The sequence below is a fragment of the Thamnophis sirtalis genome, unplaced genomic scaffold (assembly GCF_051295495.1).
Source record: "Thamnophis sirtalis isolate CommonGarterSnake01/CBP01778 unplaced genomic scaffold, rThaSir2_p1.2 scaffold_6, whole genome shotgun sequence".
In the NCBI taxonomy this organism is placed as follows: Eukaryota; Metazoa; Chordata; class Lepidosauria; order Squamata; family Natricidae; genus Thamnophis; species Thamnophis sirtalis.
This window is the reverse complement of record NW_028261386.1, coordinates 118,790,089-118,813,170: the sequence shown is the minus strand read 5'-3', so window position 1 is coordinate 118,813,170 and position 23,082 is coordinate 118,790,089. Positions and strand designations below refer to the sequence as shown.

At 36.5% G+C, this 23,082-nt stretch overlaps 1 protein-coding gene across 2 annotated transcripts in view; it reads right to left on the bottom strand.

Moving 5' to 3' along the window:
- Positions 1-14,664, bottom strand: part of IBTK (inhibitor of Bruton tyrosine kinase) — a 58,566-nt gene extending 43,902 nt beyond the window's left edge. The window contains exons 1-8 of one of the 2 annotated variants that reach the window (XR_015697087.1): positions 14,468-14,663; positions 9,605-10,250; positions 8,736-8,832; positions 7,101-7,225; positions 6,061-6,171; positions 4,945-5,115; positions 3,033-3,150; positions 1,740-1,920 (exon numbers count right to left, since the gene is read on the bottom strand). Coding sequence is in view for 1 of the 2 variants with exons in the window: in XM_014067556.2 (XP_013923031.2) it covers positions 1,740-1,920; positions 3,033-3,150; positions 4,945-5,115; positions 6,061-6,171; positions 7,101-7,225; positions 8,736-8,832; positions 9,605-9,952 (1,151 nt within the window). In the remaining variant the exon portion in view is untranslated. Of the gene's footprint in view, positions 1-1,739; positions 1,921-3,032; positions 3,151-4,944; positions 5,116-6,060; positions 6,172-7,100; positions 7,226-8,735; positions 8,833-9,604; positions 10,251-14,467 lie in introns of both variants that reach the window. The other variant, XM_014067556.2, reaches the window with a different exon arrangement.
- Positions 14,665-23,082: the final 8,418 nt, after the last annotated feature.

Here is a 23,082-nt window from a genome sequence, read left to right as displayed (position 1 = left end):
TAACAAACCATAATCATTTCAGCTTTCTTTATACTCAATAAATCAAACTAACTGTACAAGTTGCATTAATTAAATTGTAAAGATTACTGACAAGAGTGCATGCAAAGTTGCTTGGGTACCTGAAAAGAGAAGGTTAAGCATTATTTTTAAGAAAGCATTCTAGTTGCATATTCAAGTAAGCTGGAAAGAATTTGATGATAATGATTCAAATGTTAGTCAGGATCTAGGAAATCAAAATTTGAGAAATCCAAAAATCCATATACAGTAGTATCAAGTTATAATTTAAAAAGAGGATCATAGCATTTAAACATTTATAGAATTTCCATTTTCAATTGTACAGCAACTTAAGCTAAAAAAATACAATTTACATTATCTACACTATCAGCATTTGGAGTAACATTTAAGGTTTTAAGGTTTTATTGGGATTTATATGCCGCCCTTTTCCCTGAGGGGACTCAGGGCGGCTTACAACCACAGGGGAGGGGGGTGCAAGGTCAAAAACAAAACAATATGTGCACAAAGAAAAAATAATAAAACACAACTTTCATTCAGCGATCAAACACTCGGGCGGGTAATTGGAAACCTATCCCCAGGCCTGCTGGGAGAGCCAGATCTTGAGGGCTGCGCGGAAGGTCTGGATAGTGGTGAGGGTACGGATCTCCATGGGGAGCTCGTTCCACAGGGTCGGGGCGGCAACAGAAAAGGCTCCAACATGTTGGAGATGTATTCCAAAAGCACAAGGCCTAGAAAAAGCTGGGGTTTTTAATATTGAAATTTCACTAAAATTAAATACTGATTACATGCAGTTGACAATATAATATTACATTTCATACAAAAAAAATGGTACCACACATTCTTCAGGCAGAATTGATGCAATCAGCCAGCCTGTTATCATTACTATTATCAGGTGAGGTGGGCCAAAACTCAAGAAGGACCAAGTCTCATCCAGATTTCATTCCAGAAGATGCTCAAAACTAAGATTCTCCATATAGCATTTGAGTATTGACTGATGACTGGTTGGTTTCTAGAAAAAAGCATCAGGCTGCTTGCCTGCAATGAGCAAGCCACCCACAGCTATCACATGGCTACCCAAAACCAAATCAGCCTTTGGCCAAAATTATTGACCCATCTCTGCGACAGGATTTTGAAACTAAAAGCAGCAGAATGATTTCTATCTGATTTACATTTTAACTCTAGGGCATCATCATTCACTTTTACTGGGCAAAATTACATTATTATTACAATATTAATTTGTAGCACTTTAAAAACTAAAAAAAAGATGCTATGCTAACATAGGTACTATTCAGAAAATGTTAAATATTGGGGTTTTTTCACTAAAATTCTTTCTCTCGGGAAAAAATGTTCAAAAGTTGCATATTTTTAAAGGATTTCTATGTTTACAAATTAGATTTGCTTTATATTGTGTTCCTCCAGTACTATATTAAACAAAAACAGATTGCATCCAGGCCAGTTCTACGTGCAAAAGCCTATTTCACACAATTGGCAGAACAATCTAGACAAAGACTTGTACAACTATACAATGGAGCAAACAATATTAGTCCTTCCACATCATCACAGCTCAAACAGCCTAGAATTAGATGTCAGCAATATCGGTATGCTTAAAACAGAAGATTTTGGGGGGGGAAACCAACAACCACAGCCTTTCAATCTGTTGACATAGTTTAAAAAAATCAGAAAGAGAAGCTTAGACAATTCTCTGGGAAGAAAAAACCACTCACTTGGAAGCAATCTTCTTGCACTGATAGTCACTAAGCAAATAGATGTCTCCTTTTTCAGAAACACAAACTGTGGCACCATCACTTGCAGTGACAAAGGACATATTGATGTCCTTATGATGTAGAGCAGAGACTTGGCGAGGAGAAGTTACACACTTCTCTCCATTAGGATCTAGCAAGTATCCTACAATGTAAGAGAATACCCTAAATGTCAAGTTTTCCAGATCTAGAATTATTTGGCATTTAAGCACAATTCTTTTCTTATTAAGAAAGGCAGAAATAAGTATTTTCCATTCAACCACTTGCACTTGCTTGGAGGATCAAAAAAATAATTTTAAACATATGCCAACATATGAAGCAGCCTTATAATGAATTAGACCACTATCCCACCACACTCAGCACTTTTGTTTTTCTGATCGGTAACGATGTTCCAGGAGCTTCTTGCCAAAGAGGCTTTTGTAATGAAACCACATTAAAAGAGAACACTGGAAAAAGTTACATATTACATCATGGAAAGAAGGTCACAAATTCTGTTTATTAAATGAATAATTGTGCAACATTCTGTTTAGCTTATCACTGAAAGCCAACCTTATAGGCAGGATCCAACTGAATGAAAACATTTTACAAACAAAACTTTACTCCTAATACAATTAATATGTATACCTTTACTTGGAGGGTCTTAAAACTTTATGGTTTCATACAGAGTCATAATGCAACCTTTTACCAGTCTGAATCCATTGCTAAATTTACAGATTACACTCACATACTCTTTCAAGGATCCTTGTAAGTTTTTCTAAAATTTGTACCCATGTTCCCTTGATTATGTAGGTTCTAAATTGATAAATGTTCGGGTTCAATTTCATTTAATTTAACATACTGTTAACATACTAAAACATTTAATTACAAAATACTGTGTTTTCAATATTAAATATATTAAACTTAAATATTAATACTTAAGTATTAAATATAATAAACTTGAATATTAAACTTAGAGGAATTCTTTTAGTTTGTTAGAATAATCGTTCTTTTTGTGAGGGTGGGTAGGAATATTCATTGCATAGGCAAGATATATAGAGAGAGGGCTAGAAAGTAAAGGAAATCAAATAAAACTGCAATATGAGAAAAACTGCAATATGAAAAATCAACAATTTCCCAAGGGCATAGTTAACTTTCACCATTAACAGCACTACTTCAAATACATGTCAACTTTGGCATCTCATGGTACCGCAAGTAGATTGTAAAATTTAAGCAACGATTAAGACCCACAAACATCAAATGTTTTTTATTCCCTCTCACCTAATTGTCCACCATTCAGTCCCATTGTATAGACTGCTTCTTTGGTCCATAATACTGAATGGAATCTCCCTGCAGCCACACCAATCACTGTCCTTCCCTTAAGATTTTTTGCTTGAATCTGTTTTAAAAAAGCCAACAGACATACTTACAGGTGTCATAAATCAAATCAGCTTAGCCCTGAATCTGAAGAACAGAGAAACAACATAATTCAATAAAGACATTTTAATTCGTAAATAAAAAATAAGAACATATATTATTTAATCAGTCATTGCAAGGGAGATGAACACTGCCATGGTGACGCCACAACTCTGAAATTCCCTTCTCAGGGAAATTTGCCAAGCAATCTTTTTTTAGTTTTACATGTCAGAAACATTTTAATCCAGCAGGCTTGGACACCTTTCAGTTATTTCGAAGAACTCTTAATTGTTAGAGAGCTTTTTAATAGCTTGTAATATTCCCTTAGATTGCTATGTTCTTTAATATTTTATTGTTGTCATCTGTTTGGCTCATATTTAGATTAAGAGCACCAAGAATGATGTTAATCACAATAAAGTACTTGTTTAATAGAGTTCTGCAAAGCCTTCAAAACAGAGGCTCAAGCAAAGCCTTCAAAGCACCTTATCCTTACTGTCTTTGTGTGCATGTTTGCATGCATGTAGTCACTTCATTTGCCTGTCAGATCCAGCAGAAGTGCACACACATGCAAAAGCAATCAGGGAAAACTTTGAAATAGCCGTATCAAGCCTAGCCTTCTGGATGATTCTTTAATTTTTTTTCATGTAATATTACATATTTATTCTGCCTTTATTTTTATTAATTAAAGGCAGTTTGCATACCTAATATATACCTGAGCTGTGGTGGTGCAGTGGTTAGAATACAGTATTGCAGGCTAATTCTGCTGACTGCCAATTGCCAGCAGTTTGGCAATTCGAATCTCACTAGGCTCAAGGTTGATTCAGCCTTTCATTCTTCTGAGGTTGGTAAAATGAGGACCCAGATTGTTGGAGGCAATATGCTGACACTGTAAACTGTTTAGAGACGGCTGTGAAGCAGTATATAAGTCTAAGTGCTATTGCTAATGTTCCTTCTTCTTATATTCCCTACAATAACAATTCTGAGAGTGACTGATCCAAGATTTACAGGTCTAAGGGAGGACTAATACTCAGCCTTCTGCTTTCTAACTAAGCACCTTAACCACAACCCCAGTGTCCTTGGCCACATTATCACGATTTATGATCTTCACAGCCAGCTTCCAACAAGAACTGTCAATTGGAAAGCCCGCAGGAAGTGTAAAGTTGCAAGCCTCAGTCACATAACATCAACTTAACTGCAGTAGGAACTGACAATTGCTATCTTAAGTCAGGTGCAAGCATGTGACTTTTCATTTTTCAACCGTGTTGCTTAGCAATAGTTACCAGTCCAATGGTGGATGGTAAATGAGGACTACCTATATCTTCTGTTATTGAGAAAGCTATTAAAAGTTGGTCTTTCAGGCATGATTTCATAAATTAACATCTAACTGGTGTGTTTCATTTTAATGTGCCGTATGTTACATTTTAATTCTGGATTTTATATACTTATATAGTGATAGAACATAGTTTTAAAATCCTTCTACAAGCAGGCTTTGGGAACTGCCTAGAATTTTTAGTAATAGAGCAGAATATAAATACTGTAAAATAAATAATAAGTATCACACTATATCACTTGGCACTATATCTGATGTATGAATGTGCATATATATGATTCTGAATTGTAAGGATTGAGATGGGCAGCTATAGAAATTGGGAGGGAGAGGGGGAGGGACAGATGGACGATAGAGTATGTTCATGCTAACAAGGTGTGCACACTTGATGCATGAACGTACAAATGTATAGGCACATCTAAAACACCTTCTTAGTAAGATTAATTTTACCTGTCTGGGAACACTGCAGTTAGGAGGAGGAGGATGTATACCAAGTTGATGAAAAGTATTAATGCCAAAGGCATATAGACATCCATCTTCTGTTAGTACAAGTGTATGATCTTTAGCTGCTGCCACTTGAGAACACTGATGACCCACCAAGCTTTCTACCAGTCTAGGAATCTAAGACAGATGAAGAAGAAAAACGTTACCTTTAATATTTCAAGCCACATCTCTCTCTATTAGAAGGTTCATTATCAAGAACTCAAGCAAAATCACCTTCAAAAGGATTATGTGTTTTCATTCATCCTTTGTCTTGTAGGACACCTTGTAACAATACTATTATTACGATATAAGTTTTTGTGGAGAAAATAAAACTCTCTCAAAGCTGTTACTTTTCCTGAAATAGTAAATGGAAACTGACTAAACAAATGTCCTAATAGTGTTTTGATTATATTCTAATAAATTTGTTAATTTTAAACTATAAGATTCTGCCTGTCCATGGCTACCTTTCAAAATATTATCCAAGATTATTCTTTAATTTATGTTCCCTACCAGATAGTTTGAGAATTCATTAATAATGAAAGCAACCCATTATTTATGGAATCAACTACCAACACAACTTTTAACCATAGATCAAAAAAGCTCAATATGATCTACCCATTAAAATTAGAATGACAGCATTCTCTAATTGCTTCAAGAAATATGTATCTAATAATATGTATGTACGTGTATATATTTGCTTGTATTCTTTTTGTACATGTACGTAAACAGTTAAAAGTATTAAGAATGGTATTTTAATATTATAAGATAATCTTATACCCCCCAACTACACTGGACTATTTCCATCATCATTTCCATTATTTCATCATGGAATAAAAGTCTCAAGCTGTGGATAATGGGGGAGTAACATCTGTGTACATGTACTGTGTACATGACATTACGGATATGCAATCAGAATTATAGTATTCATATTTAACATAGACTACATTAAAGAAAAACATGTTTTTCAATATCTGCTGAATAGCCACTTTTTAAAAAGAAATTAGGAGTCCTACCATGTATATAGCTTAGTGGATCTAAAAATCAATTATTTTTTCATAATCTAAATTATTAGTTTTAAAATACCAAGCAAGTCTGCTCATCACCATGCCCCAAGCGACCTCCTTGACCATGCCCACAGGTATAAACCTGCCCTTTCTGGGAAAGGAACACCGAATGAAATTTGCAGAGTACCACCTAAGAAAAGAGAGATATTTTAAAAAGTAAGAACTTGAACTTTATCTAGCTAACTTTTGCAAAGTAATTTGATATTTAAATCATTTACTTTGTAATAATATGGAAACAAATCATGCCTCATTTTAAATATATACTAAACAAATTTAAATAAACTGCACATTGTACATTTATACAGTAATATTAGATGCCTACACAAAGAACCACTTACTATATTGACTGTATTACAGGAAAATGTAACGTAAGAAAAAAATATATTTTGAAAATAATTGTCTTTATTTCTAATATTTTTAAATGAATTTTAAAAACAACAATAATTATCAAGATAAAGCATAACTTTATGCATGGTTTTATGTATGTAGGTCATTTCCTACATATCCACCTATGGAAGAGCGGACTGTAGCATAAGCTCTGCCATTTCTGGTGGTATTCCATGCCAAACCTGGCTCCTACAGGTAAGCCCGAAGATGTGGAACATTAGAAGCGATAAGTGCTTCTTTGAGAGAAGATGAAATGCCAACTCCTTCCTGGAGGTGTGTGCTGTCTTGAAGAAGCCCTCTCTCACTTGAACCATGGTGAACAACTGCCTAGTCTCCATCCTTCTCTTTGAAAAGAAGGTTGTTGAGAGAGAGCAGAGGAGACCATAGAGGAAATTAAAGTACTAAAAATCATTTCTTGCCAAGGATTTTAGGATAGGAATGGGTCAGAAACTAAAGTATTTATGAAATCAGAAAGAAAACTGGTTTAGCCACAGATGTATAATAAAAAATGTGGGACAAAAGAATATGACAGCTCTTTTCAAATATACCTGTTAAGAAGAAAGGGAGTGGCTATGTAAGAACTCCTCCCAACCTCTATGGTCAATCAAGTGTTTACCACTGCCGCCATCCTAGTTTCCCACTTTCCAATACTTTCCACAATGCCTACATTACCTGTTTAATATAAATCCCATTTCGAGGAAAGAGATCCACCAACTCAGGATGATGTCTACTCTGTTGACCACCATGGCCTAAAGTAAAATTGATGTTGTTTCCCCAGGTATAGACATCTGTGGGATCTAAAGTAGAATGGTAAGTTCTTCACTGCAGTGTCTCATTTGACGTGTGGATGAAATGCATTTACTTTTTTTCTACTTATGAATGCTTTTCATATATTCCCAAAATATAATTTAGGAATATTAATCCGTATTAAGGTATTATTGCAACAAAATTATACATTCAATAATTTGCATAATCAAAATTAAGGTAATAGCATCTTAAAATATAGACGCATTCAGTGTACAACCAGACATGTAATTCTATCAAAGCTGAATCAGACATTATTCATAATAGCAAGTGTTGTATTTTCAATTTTTATATTATTTTTATATTTGACACTAGATAGCCCATGCCCTGTTGTGTCATCACTTCAGGGATATTTTCTTGCTTGAACAAAGAAACACAATGACCAAACACAGGCAAAAAAAAAATCTGTGAGAGGAAGAACAGACTACCTGCCTGCTTCCCCATAGAGTTTCCTTGTGGGAAACTGGCAGGGAGATCTCCTTCTCTTTCTAGAGTGACTGCTGGAGGGCAGGGAACAAGGGATTGCAAGACTGTTGGAAAACTGAAAATAAAGATCATGTGACCAGTGCAATAGCAGTAAGTAGCAATGAAGCAGGCCCAACTTTCCTACTCTCAGGAATCCTAAATCCCAGATTTTGGTACCTCGGTTCAAAAATTAGTGCCCTATGATACACCACTTTGCTTGGTTAAAGAGTAGATTATAGATAGAAATACATTTTACCTTACAAGTATATTACTTAATACTTTACAAGTAAACTATGTTTCCAAAGGTAAACTGGTACTATAGTTGATACCAAACCTGATACTATTTTATTACAAAACAGAACTTTAAAAACAGTGTTTTGGAGGAAAGGGCAATTTATTTAAATCATATTTTACTAAGAGAATAAGCTGAGCTTACAAATTCAGAATAATGAATTAGTATATATCACCACCATATGGCATGTAAAAGAGTACAGTAGTAAAGATAGTAGTTGTTGCTATCATTAGATAAAGTTCATGGATTATTCCATTAAAAAAAAAAGAATGTAATTTACAAATGTAATAAGGTACAAAAATGCAGCTTCAATATGCTAAGGTAAATTAACATAAGATTACTTTAAGCAAGTAGATTATAACCTCATCCTTTTTAATAGTAGCAATAATATATACACATGATGGCCCAAAATAGAAGATTTAACAATACCCTCATTTTGGAATAGTCAAAAACTAAAGCTTTAGGATAAAAGATTTATTCTACAAGCAGAGCAAACACAAAACATTGGCCTCTCGGGTTTTCTAATTGACACCTACCCACCATAATGGATTGAAAATGGACAAGTTAAAGTACCTAATAATGCCCACACATTATAATTGTTTTCAAGAGGAAGATGTTCAATATCTACTGGATTGTTACATTCAAAAGACATTTTTATATACTCACTGACTATCTCTTACCATCATCCCCAAAACAATCATGTTTATGTTTAAGTGCATAACAAGCCTCTCAGTGTATTCACCAACCTGTAATCTTGAAGGTAACGAAGGCTGGCCTGTCTTTCATAACAAGATCCAAAGCAGACAAGCCTTCTTTATCCTGAACATACAAATTCACTCCGTGCTGAAAGCAAGGGGGAAATAAATGGAAAAAAATATATGAGACACTTTGCACAAATAGAGTAATGTATACATGCCCAACCCCGCAAGCTGTGATGTCAGACTAAACACTCCCCAACTTTGTTAAATGCAGAAATAATTTTTGACCAACTATTACTACTACTTTCTTCATTTTTACATTCACATATTGTCTTTTGTTTTCTTTCACTTTCTCTGGCAAGTTAAATTCAATTATTGCACCCCTAAAGTAGGGATATTTAATAAAGCAGCTATCAAATACAGTCAACATAACTGTAATCTAGAATTACTCTCTAATTTAAAGCCATTTTAATAGATAAGAGACAAATCTGAATCTGTTATGTCAGATATTTCTCTACTTCACTTGATTGAGAATAAACTTTTTTCCAATTATTCTTAATTCTTCAATGCCATTTTAACAGATATAATAGGGCAAATCTGAATCTGTTATTATCTCATATATTTCTCTACTTCACTTAACTTGATTGAGAAATAAATTTCTTTCCAATTATTTTTAATTCTTCAACATTTGGGGGTGGGGGGCTTTTCGCTTAAACATTTTGTCAAAAGACCAATCTAGTTACTTTATTTAGCACTTCAGCAAACAGCTAAAAGCTATGTGTAAATAAAAGAAATACTAACTACATGGGGTCTGTCAACAATGCAACCAGCATCAGTCTATACATTTTTTTCTTTTGCCCACCATTTGATTATAGGCTTGGCATAGATTTGCAATGTTAATAAAAGCTGTGAAATACCTTTAGTAATGACCATGCACAATCTATATGGCCATAGAAAATGCCACGATGCAAAGCTGTCCATCCCGACTCCTTGTCCTTTGCCAACAAATCCACTCCGTTTGTTTCTGCCAACCAGTCTAGCACTCCTTTTTTACCACAAGAGGAGGCAATATGGAGGGCATTCCTGCCAAACATATCCTTGCTTGTTGCGGCATTATAGCAGTGAGAAGTGAGGAAGGCTTTGATCTGACCTTCATTTCCCTGGGTCACTACGGAAACAATATCTAAAGCATGCTGTAATGAACGACACTTTGAGGTACAATCAGGCACCGAAGAACTCATCTTATTCCCTGCTGAACTGTTCATTTATGCAAGATGAGGCACTGCAAATTTTCCCTTTGTTCTTTCTTCACAAAAGGTTCATGATTTCCATGTTTCAGGCACCTTCCATGGGAATCTTTGTGCTATTAAGGCTTGATATTTAGAAAAATAAATAACTTTATTGATATAAATTCAGAGTTCATTCCTCATTTTAAATCTACAAAATATATTATTACTGTCCAGAAAAAAATATGACTTCAAAAAAGCAACACACGGAGGGGGGAGGGGTGTTCCCCCTCCACTCGTTCTAGTTCTTTCAAATAGCCATAATTGCGAGAGAGACCTGTAAGAAGAGGAGTAAAAGAAGAAATATATTAGACTAACATAATAGAATTGCAGTTTCTTTCTTTTTTCAGAAAAAAAGCAACATTTTCAAATCAAACATCCTCCCATAGTGTTTACCCATATTCTATACAAAGCTTGGAGAAATACCCCCGTTTTCAGGGCTCATTTAGGGTGTGTGCACACAAAAATATGAAACTGATGGAACACTTTTCGGGGGGCAGGTGCTGTGATAGTGAAGGACTACTTCTTTTGTCCCATCAGTTGATACTGTTTAATAAGGGGACCTGAAGCAGGCCGACTTTGCCTGACCTTAAGAGTACAGAACTCCATCCTCAAGTGAATTTATTTGACAGAAGGTTATGTCTCCTTTTAAGAGAATATTAATGATTTAAATTTTATAGTAAATATATATACTGCATTTATTTGCAGATAAGCCAATCTGCAGATAAGCTGACTTTCAAAGTTTTAATTAAAATATTGTGAAAAATGTGACAACTGCAGATAACACAACCCTCAAAATTTTCATATATTTTAATTTTCATAATTGACATCCATAATGGGTGCATTTTTTATAATATTTTTAATAAAAAAATGAGGGTCTTATTTGCAGATGGGTTTATCCATAAGTACAGTCAAAACATGTGGATAGTTTTAAAAAGCATAGACAGATTATAGATAGACAGACAGACAAAGTGACAATATAAACACGTTTCCAACTTCCCTTTGGACATGAGATGTTTGCAAACAATAGAAAGAGAACAGAGTGTATCACAGAACAAAGAAACCTGCAACAAATCTCATGACTATTTAAAATGAATCAACAAATAGATTGCCAAGTAGCTTGCAACCATGCAAGTGCCTGTATGTACCAGAAACCTCTCAGAACACTGAATTATGGAATAAAGTAATTACTGGTGCAATATACCTTAAAACCTTATATAATTCTAGTATATAATATCATTGCAGCAGGTATTCCTTAGCAACTCTTTTCTTCAAGGCAGCTTATCCTTAGGATTTAAGGGAACAGGGCCAACTCAGATTTGAAGTAGTTGCCAACACAAGTTACAACTTTCCAAATATGAACTTCATAACACCTTTTAGCAAATCAATCTCTGATTCGTAGCAGTACAGAATGATTAAGTCATGAATTTTATAGGGAAAGATCACAAACAAGATTATCTAAAGCTATGTGGTTAATTGTTAGCAGATGGGCAGATTTAAAAAAAAAACTTTGTAGAAAAACATGAAGCAAGCAATAAATTTTTGATTTTAAAAATAATCAAAGCTTTGCTGCTTCAGACTGCATATTCAGACTGTATCTAACTGAGATACCAGTTAAAGAAAGTAAGTAGTTTTAGACATACTAGTACTAAAAAATTTCACTTACTTTAAAAAAAGCATGCAATTTAAAGCATTCACAGCACAGTATTGCTGGTTTCTAATGTCTCATTATTTTATTCTGCTTCATCCACATTTAATCATTAAGATTTTATTGAAAGTTCATATTATTGAAGAATTTAACTTTATCTTCTTTTCATTTTAAATAAGACATATATGTAGGAACTCATTTTAAGGTTTGGCTGACAAACTAATGAGAAAAATATATTTAGACCTCCAATAAATAATTATTTTACTAATTTCTTAGGAGCCACAAACTGCTCTGAAACTAGTATTGTAAAAACACTGACTCAATTCTGAAACTCAGTTAAGAGCATTTTGTAAGTGATAGTTGTAATGACTCAGGAAAAAAAACAAGAGCAAATGACAAAATTCAGAGTTAGGCAATAAAAAGTGGCACAAAACAATGAATAAACTTTTGATATTTTCCTGAATTTTTATGAAAGGAGAAAAATGAGAAAAAGCTTATAAATTTCAAAGTCACCATTTGAGCATTTAGTCACTGTACAGTCATGGCCTAGAAGAGAAAAATAAGATCTGAAGAAACTGTGTGAAAGCTGTTATCCTCGCAAATGCAGACAGACAATCGCACTATTGCATGCCACCTTGAGCTTTTGAAAGATGATGAGGTAAATGAATCTCATAAATAAATACATAAAATGACTGTGGAATGCATTGGAAATTTTTGGGGGGGATTGACAGATCTCTTCAGATTTCTTCCCCTAAAAATATACTGCATTTCTATTAATCCTCTTCCCATATATAGGTAATGTTACTTTAGCTATATGAGGACTCGGTCTTGGACAACATCAGCCATTCAAGCTAAGCCAGGTCAAAAAACAGACTGTATAGGAATAGTACTTTATTGTTGTAGGGGATAATAACAGAACCTTGAAAGCCAGTCCAAGTTTATCTCTGTCCCATCTTATATTAAAGAAAATCAATGTAGAATTATTTTTTCAAGCATCTTTCAATTTTGGGAATGTGTAACTCTGTGTAGCATTCTTAGACTTCTCTAATAATTTCCTTAATAGCTTGTTCCTTCTTTCCCCATCTTTCAAACTTTCCAAGGCCAATTCTAAATTCCTTTACATACTCTTTGCTACTAATAGATATCCAGTGCTATATATTTTATGAATTTTTATCAGCGTCTCAATATTAGTACTGTTAACACTATTGATGTCAGAGGGGAAAAGTATAAAAAGACGCACATCAAAGTGCTTCAGTCACCCAACCCATATCAAACTTCCTTGTAGCTTGTAACTGGGATTCATTTTAAAATCTTTGCCAAGAACCAACGAATTACAGCTAACTAGTACTTGTCTACTAATAGTTGACCTATTTGGCACAACACCAACCATGTTTGGAACATAGTTCACGTAGCTTCTTAATTATAACATGCAAAATTTTATTTTGATGAACTACATTACAACAAACAAAACAGTGAGGATGCCACAGAGAATCAAGAAATTACCAAGACCAGCATAAAAGGAACACAACCCTAAACAATGTTTGAAAGTGAGATGGGCATTAGATACGATAGATCAGTGTTGGTGAACCTTTTTGGCACCAAGTGCCAAAACAGGAACATGCATGTGCATGCGAGGGAGCATCAAAAACCGGAAGAGCAGCTTCCTAGCATGCACATGTGGGAACGCCAGAAACCGGAAGAGCAGCTCCCCAGCATGTATGCGTGTGCCGGGAAGTTGAGCTTCTGGTTTCCGGCATGCATGAAGACCAGCTGGTCGAAACCCAGAAGAGCAACGGGCGACGGCTAGCGTCCCCAGAGAGATGATGGCTCTGCATGCCACTTCCGGCACATGTGCCATAGGTTCACCATCACAGCAATAATAGATGGTTGATAGATGGGATAGACACACAGACATGTACATATGCACACACTCAGTATTTTACACTCATGTCTTCATTTCTAAAAGCCATCCTACCTGTGGATTAAGGGGCCTGAAAGCTAATACACCTGGCGATCACAAAGCTCAAGAAGGCTGATAAAGTGACTGATCACTCTAAAGTTGAAATGTTTCCATATGAGATATCTTTATCACAATGTAGGTTTTCCCGTATTCCATCAAGATAAACAACCTGCTAATGTGCGGCAACCATGCTACAGTCAGAGTAAAAAAAAGTCAGGAACTCCTGACCTCAGCAACACAAACATCAGAGAGTCAGGTAGTATTTAGCATTGTCAGTAAGACAAACAATCATGCAGTGCAATTTTACTTCAGGGTCAGAACCAGAAGAATGACAGCACTGCTCTTGGCAACTGCATACAAAAAAAAAATACAAAGAATACCAAAAAAAAAGGAGGGGAAAGGCAGGGCCCTTTTTTTTCCTACTGTGATCCATAATTTTTGGATATGCATTACTGTAACCCAAGCAAAGGCCATTTTCTTAATCTAAACTAATCTCCAGGAAGAAGAGGAAGGACTCAGCTCCCTTTCCTTTTATACACCTAATCTTTCTCCAGCCATTTTCACCGTTGCACCGACTGCAGGCTTCCCTCTTCCCTGCTCTTTCTTCTTCATCTATTGGGATCAGCAACACACACACACACACACACATCGCTTTAATATCTCCGTGACGTGCAGAAATTTAATCCGGGCACCTCGTTCTTCTTGCCCATACTTGGAAACTCTGCACCTGTCGGATTTCTGCCTGCAAGACGGTGTGAAAAACAGAAGCCCAGAATTGGGAAGCGGGTGTGCCGTTGTTGAAGGTGCGCTCGCCACTCCCGCTCCGGCCACCCGGCTGCCCCCACCCTCGCCCACGATGAGTTTTCCCTTTTCGGGGCAGCCTCACCAGTCGCTAGTTGAAGGAGCTAGAACGGTCACAGAAGGACGCGCGTTGGAAGGCCGGGAAACTCATCCTCAATGGGTCCGAAAGGCGCCGGGCTGGGTCAGGACGAGGCCGCGGGACGAGGAGGAGGAGGAGGAGGAGGAAGAGGAAGAGGAGGCAGAGACGACCCGAAGAGCCGCCACGGCTACAACCCTTCAAATGCCGCTGAGGGTGACGAAAAAGATAAAGGCAGCGGGGGACACGGGAGCAAAGGAGCGCGGGATTGGGCAGCGTGCTGAGTATTCCGAGTGCTTATTGGCTGGCGGGAAGGCTAGGCTCGCCTCCGGCTTGTGTCAGGCGCTGAAAAAGAGGCTGACGCGTAAAAGGGCGCTTAGGGCAGGAGGCTAAGGCACAAGGGCGGCGCCTGAGGTGGAGCTGACAATAGCGGCTACGCTTCCCCTTGTTCCACCTGAATTGCAGGCTGGGTTGGTGTGATTTGTAGGTCCAGAAGCCCTTGTGTTTTCTCGCTGAAATGTATTCTTTAGAAGACTATCCGGAGGGCTCCTGGGTGCTCTCGACCTTCCTAGTTTTATTTATTTGTTTATTTGTTTTGTCAAGCGTATATACAAGATAATGAATACACGAATAAATTGGGTTGTTAGGACAGGGACGGTAGGCACGCTGGTGCGCTTATGCACGCCCTTTGCAGACCTCTTAGGAATGGGGTAAGGTCAACAGTAGACAGTCTAAGGTTAAAGTTTTGGGGGTTTGGGGAAGAAACCACAGAATCAGGGAGTGCATTCCAGGCATTGACCACTCTGTTGCTAAAGTTGTATGTTCTGCAATCAAGTTTGGTACGGTTTTCTTGCAGGCGGGCCATTACCCAAACTAGGCAGCAATAGCAATAGCACTTAGATGTATATACCCCTTCACAGTGCTTTCCAGCCCTAAGAGGTTTACAAAGTCAACATATTGCCCCCAACAATCTGGTTCCTAATTTTGCTAACCTTAGAAGGCTGAGTCAGCTTTGATCCTGGTGAGGACCAGGGGAGACATGATAGCAGTGTTCCAATATCTCAGGGGTTGCCACAAAGAAGAGGGAGTCAAACTATTCTCCAAGGCACCTGAGGGTAGAACAAGAAGCAATGGGTGGAAACTAATCAAGGAGAGAAGCAATTTAGAACTGAGGAGAAATTTCCTGACAGTTAGAACAATTAATCAGTGGAACAGCTTGCCTCCAGAAGTTGTGATTGCCCCAACACTGGAAGTCTTTAAGAAGATGTTGGATAGCCATTTGTCTGACACAGTATAGGGTTTCCTGCCTAGGCAGGGGGTTGGACTAGAAGACTTCCAAGGTCCCTTCCAACTCTGCTATTGTGTAAGATTGTATAAGATTCAAACTGCCAAATTGCAGTCAGTCGGCAGAAGTAGTCTGTAGTACTGCATTCTAACCACTGCACCGCCACGGCTTACCATCAGTGCTAGTCTGGAGCTTGACTAGCCCTGATAATGTTGCCTAGTTTGGGTAATGGGATGTCTGCAAGAAATCCAGCCAGTTCAGAGACCTTTCATGTCGCTCCTGAATTACAAATATTCTCCTTTATTGAGACTATCCAGAATTAGCCTACAATTGAGCGTCTAAAGGGACCTTGGAGGTCTTCTGCTCTAAATCCCTGTTCAAGCAGGGGACCATATGCCATTTCAGATAGTTGTCTGTCCAGTCTTTTCTTTAAAAACCCCACTGATGAAGCCCCCTACAATTTCTGAAGGCAAGCTGTTCCACTGGTTAATTGTCCTCATTGTAAGAAAGTTTCCCCTTAATTCCAGGTTGCTACTCCCTATTACAGTGGTTCTCAACCTTCCCAATGCCGCGACCCTTTAATACAGTTCCTCATGTTGTGGTGACCCCCAACTATAAAATTGGTGTCTTGGTTCCTAAGATCATCTAAAATATGTGTTTTCCGATGGTCTTAGGCGACCCCTGTGAAAGGGTCGTTCGACCCCAAAAAGGGGTCCGACCCACAGGTTGAGAACCACTGATCTATTAGTTTCCATCCATTGTTTCTTGTCTTGCTTTGTGGTACTTTGGAAAATAAATTGATCCCATATTTTTTGTGGCAGCCCCTCAAATACTGGAATACTGCTATTCCATATTTGAATATGAATTCAAAGGGCTTGCTCTGCAGTAAAGATCTGCATAGATTCCAGGCGGCAGGACAGGAATAGGAAATACCTTTTAAAGGAAATTGCAAGGAACTGTGTACTGAAGCTCTAATGCTGTGCAAACACATTTCAGTGGGAATACCTACTGTTTTGTTCGAGGCCCGGGGATCATTTTGGAGAAGCTATGTGGGATCAGATGAGAAACTGCTCAGAATCCCAGAGAGTAGGCTGGTCTGGGAAGTTAAAACTTCCCAATTTGAGGGAAGTATAAAATTCATCTTCTATAAACTCAGCCAGTTACGGACTTGGGTTTCAGTTGCTCAAATGGAACAGGAGATTGGGGTGGGTGGGTGTTTATCTAGGGTGGGCAGTGAAAAAATGAAATATGCAATTTAGCTTTAAAACAAAATTATATGAGCATTCTTCAAAACATTCTGCTAAGTTATTATTGTCAAGAGTGTGTGGGCTATTGAAAACAAACTGTTCAAGATGAATAAATCATCTCATAAATAATCCAAACTTGGGAAATTCAAATAATGTCATAATCAAAAATATGCCATCAGAAAATTCAGGGTAAGAATTGCAAACCTAATGGTTTGCCCTGCAAAAGAAGAACAGGCATTATATTGTTTGCAAAAATAATAAGAACAGACTTCAGCATCCTAAGATAAATAACACTTAACACAGGACAATGTTTTTGTTGTGAAGAGTTTTGAGTCTCTTTGTGTAGAAAAGAGTTTTTGCCCTATATAATTTAATAACAAATTTAAAAAGTATTCCTAGTCCATTAAAAAGTTTACAGAAATAGAGACTAATCTTATTAACTAAGCTGTTTTCTTATTTTTATTGATGACATTACGAATATAACTTAAGGGGGAAAAGGCTTTGTGATTATGTTTTACAACACTCAGCCACACCCTCTTTTAATATTGTGCTTACTTTGAATGCTGCAGATGTCCGTATCAATGTTCATTGAAATCAATTTGAAACATAAAATTAATATCCATAATTATCTACATCAAGGTGATATAACACTATCAGATTGAAATCCCCATTGTCACAGAACACAGAATAGAACAATTTGTTTGGCTCCAATAGCCAGTTCACTGATAGAGCAGAAAGGATTATGTTTACATTATATACATGCCCAAATTAAGCAACCCCATTTTATTTTTTGCTGTATGAACCCAGCTCATATGGTTAATTGACAGATCAGTCGTTCATGTGACCCAGAAGATTGGGCTAGATTAAACAATGGATAAATTTATCATGGCTAAGGATATGATGTGAATACAGCCAGGGTTTCAGGGCAAATAGACATATACTGTACAAGATCACTTTAATGTTCAGCTTTTGATATATCATGCAGCTGAAAGTGTAAAATGATTCAACTACAGGCAGTCCTCAACTTATAATAGTTTGTGTAGTGACCAAAGTTATAACAGCATTGAAAAGGGGATTTATGACCATTCTTCACACAACCATTGCAGCATCCCCATAGTCACTTGATCAAAATTCAGATGCTTGGTAACTGACTCATATTTATGATGGTTGCAGTGTCCCAGGGTCATGTGATCACATTTTATTATCTTCTGATAAGCAAAGAAAATGTAAAAGCCGGGTTACAGAATAACAGAATAATAGTTGAAGGGATCTTGGAAGTCTTCTAATCCAACCCCCTGTTCAATATATTATTTCAGAGATTAGTTATCCAATCTTGTCTTTATAAAACCTAGTGATAAAGCATCCACGGTTATGAAGGCAAGCCATTCTCCTACTTATTTGTTCTGTTACTAACTTAACAACTGCAGTGATTCACTTGACAACTATGCAAGTAAGGTTGTAAAATGGGGAAATTTTCATTTAACAATTGTCTTGCTTAGCAACAGAAATTTTGGACTCACTTGTAAATCGAGAATTACCTGTATATGCTTTATTCTTTCAGCACTAAGCTCTGCTAGCTTTTTCATGGTTTCCTTGCATGAATGCAGTGAGTATTGCAAAAGGGACTGTGGACTTTGCCTAATTGGGACTGAAAATGGCAAACTCTCCAGAAATATAACCCTGCCTCACAGAATATAACAGCAGGAGGGACAACATAACTGTGAAGAAGACACTAAACACATCCCAGAATTTGCAGTCATCGTGTACAATTTGTGTATTGTAGTCCCAGCACAGTTAGAAGGATGGCTGACCTAACAGAAAAAAAATATTCAAGAGATGTCTTTGTTTTCATAACTGAAATAGAGCTGACTTCATACATTTCAGTTTTAGCCAAGGCTCTTTAGAAAAAGTATAGGCAGCTGGAATTTTGGGACCAAAGCAAGAAAGCAAACAAAAAGAGTTTTGTGAGGACCTTTAGCAGAGGGAGGAACAGGACAACTCAAATCTTTCCCCATCCCCAAAAAATTGACATCTATTGACCAGCTCTGGTGATTTACCAGATGAGTGCTAAGTTTCCAAACTAGAAGAGTAAACTAGTTACTCCTATTGCAAATGCTAAGCTTGTCTTCTCATTGGAGGACAAAGTAAAAGGACTGCAGGACTGTAGCCCATCTTTTTAAGGGTTCCACTACAAAACCGCGCTCGACTAAACCGCGTCCGACTAAACCGCGTAGCTGATGTCATCAACAGGGCGACAACAGCGTGGAGACAGAAGCACACTGTAAACCCTAAACCTAAAATTAACCCCTAAACTTAAACCTAACCCCCCTAAACCTAATCCTAAACCTAACCCTTAACCTAACCCTAAACCTAATCCTAACCCTTAACCTAAACCTAAACCTAACCCTTAACCTAACCCTAAAGCTAACCCTAAACCTAACCCTTACCTTAAGTTGAATCGGCTTGCTTTCAAAGCGCTATTTAAAGCGCCCTTCTTTCTCCGCACTGGCTGTTGTCACCCTGTTGATGACGTCAGCGACGCGGTTTAATCGGGCGCGGCTTAGTTGAGCGCAGTTTTGACGGGTCACGCTTTTTAAGGACATCAGAAAAGATGCAGCATACAATATCACATGGAGAACTGTCCACAAAGGCCAGTAGAACAAAACCTTCAGATAAAGACAGGACTTAGCAATAACAATAGTGCTTCATATATCATTTCATAGAGCTTTACAAATGCCAGCCAGTTGCCAAGCACCCAAACTGATCACATGTGCAGAGGTGGTGCAACAGTTGTAACCCTGAGGATGGCTGGTAAGTCACTTTTTCATGGACATTGCAATTTAGAACCATTGTTAAATAAATGGTCATAAGTCAAGGACTACCTAAACAATGTTACCTTGTGTTATGTTGAGTAAAATGGGATTTTAGTTAGTATGATTGATTTTGATAAATGGATTTACATTCTTGTGATAGTAAGAACTGTCATTAATCCATTTGTCAGATAAGAGTAGTACTGTTAATACAGTAGTAATGCTCTACAAGTGTTTGAGCATCTGTGTATTATTTTAGCCACAAGATGTCACCATTGAGATACCTTATTTTCCAATTTCCAGTATTGAGGGTGAAGCTTCAATGCTATTATCACATATGATTTTTTTGCTGAATTGTTGAAAATACCTACTAAAAGTAACTCTCTTTCTTTGGTAGATCCAGAGCTACAGCAATCTCTAAATATAATGCCACAAACAAATTCCAAGACAAGAACATTCTGAACCTGGAATCAGAATGATTTTATTATTCACATCAGTGTAGTGTGTATAAAATGAAAAAAATAGGCCATCCAGACAATAGACTCTTACTGTTATTGTTAGTGGCATGCTTGTGAATTTTTTCTTTTTCTGAAATAGCCAAAATATGTACGGTAGAAAATGTTTGCTCAAAACATTTTGAGAAGAGTATTTAGGTACCTGTTTATTATAAACTATGTCAGTAACATTTTGCTGCATCTATCCAATCAAATCTATAGACCTTATCATATTTATTAATGTGACTGTAAGCTGAAAGCAGTGGACAAATTTCATTTATTAGTATTAAAATACTGCAGACTGAGTGCAAGACAAATGCAAAATCTACATTCTCTGAGAAAAATTCTTCTACTTTCCATATAACAAAGCTTCATATTCATTACTGAAAAATATTAGGCTGAAGGGATTCAGCAGCTTACAGTATTCTGGTTCAATTCTCTATATATGTATATTTAACAAGCTAAGATAGTGAAGCTCTTAGATCCTTTTGGCCATGGTGTATGTTCTCGTTTCTTTCATTCATCTTTCCCAAGGTGATGTTCTATTAAGTGGGATGAATAATAACCATCATTTCAAACCAATATTCCATGCTGACAGAGGATGAGGGCACTGTAGGCAGTAGGTTGGAGAAAGCTGGTCTAATCACAGTATACCTTTTTGATCAATTGGCCAGTGTTCTTTTTTTTTTTTAGACTGAATTATTACATCTTTGTAGCACTTTCACTTTTGTTCAACTAGGTCAAATTCCAGCTTTCTGCTGGGGAATCAAACTGGCTAGGAGAGTAGTAAAATCTGTGTGTCCAAGGAGAAAGATAATGATATGATGTTGCTTTCTTTCTAGGGAAAAATGATATTAAAATTTTTAAAAAAGCAATTCAACCAGAACAGGAATTTGTACAAATAATATGGTACCCTTTTGCAGAAATGTGGCCGAATTCAACAATAAAGATTGATACAGTAAGACCCTAACAGTCTTATGAATTATATCTGATTTTGACTTGACTCTGGTCATCATTTAATTAATTAATATAGTCTGCCATTCCAAATAAAACCTTTATATCAGTTGAAAAACAGGCTGTGGAACTGAAGCTCCTCATAGTTTGCACTGACATTGGAGAAGAACGGCCAATTAAAAATTCCTCTGTCCTAGAAATGGACTGATCACAATATTCCACAGTTTCTTTTTCTATTAGGAAGCTAACATTGCATCTGTCAGCTTTTTCTTGCTGCACTGAGGAGGATTTTTACTCCAAGGCAAACTGATATTTCTTTTCCTTATAAAAGCTGCATGGCAAATAGATGAGTCACTCATTCTGCATCACATCACAGGAACCTAATTGGTTGATTTCAGAAGCGTCTTTACTACCAGCCAATCCAACAGGTCTCCGGTTTAATCAGATCTTAGTGGATGCGTGTTTTTTAAACAAAACCTTGCAACTGCATCAAGATTAACCAGTTTATTAGAGATCACTTTATAAAATCATGTATTGTCTTAGATTCCAGATATATTTTCACAAGCAGGGATTCTAAATATGGAAGGCAAAGGGAAAGAAAATGTAGAAAGTGAACAGATTATGAACATTTCACTTTCATAAAATTGTTCATTAATAAAACTGTTTAGTATCAGATCATAGGACACATATCCAGACAAAGGATGAGCAAATGTAAAAAAAAAAATTAAAGAAAGTAAATTCTTCCTTAAGATAAGTTGGATTCCTAACCAGGTTCAAGCCTGTGTAGCCTCTGGGCACAGATAAATTATCAGAAAATAAACCTTTTTGCTTTAATCAAATTATTGGGGGGGGGGGCTAATTGATTGGTTGCTTTTTAACTCAACTATTATTTCTATTTTTCAGTTCTTTTACATTAAGTAGCAGAGAATTCTTGTTGTTTTGAATAATACAATTTAAATTTTTTTAAAAAAATCTTAATTTCTTTTTTTTCTTCTGCTTTTTGGTCAATTGAAAGAATTTCAGAACCAAATTGCAGTATAGTTCTTTTTTTGTAATAAATAGAAAAAGAGAGAGGGGTTAGGAACCGAATACTATTCTAGGGGCACATTCATTTATTTTTAACAGTATATGTCTTTCAAGATAGAAAGAACTCTCGGGGCAGTGTTCTCATTACATTTTGACAACACTTCTTTTTCTACTTACCAAAAACCCTACAATTTCATTACAAGTTGTAAGAAGCACCTATGGGATCAGATCAAAATTCCATTGAGTTCAATAATTAATAGTTAATTCAACACCATTTGAAAGCCTACAAACAGGGCATTGGTACGATGCACCATCATGTTGTTTTATCCAACGGTAATTATGCTGCTTTTAATATCAATAGAATACATTATTCTATTCTAGATTAATAGTTAGCTTTACTTTCATCTTTCATCTGATTCCCACTTAAAGTTGTTCAAAATCAGGTATATTTGGGTCTGCTATAGTTTATTGAATGATCCCAGTCTTGGGGTTTTATTAAAGAAAATGAATTAGTGCAATGAACGAATCCAGTCAAACTCTTCTGACATGTTACTAAAATTCCCATTTTAGCAGTGTGCTGTACAAAGAATTTCATTTTGTCTGACCTGAATCTCCAACTATTCAGGTCCACTGAATGAGCATGGCTTCTATTAGGCAGAAAAATATTTTTATTTTCTTTTTCCACAGCATCATAATTTCATTACCCTTATACCTTCATGATTGTATCTTGCTGTGCTTCCTAAAATATATTCTTGACCAGTATTTTTAAGAGGTTCTAAATTTTCTTTCTCCTCCATCAGTTTTACAA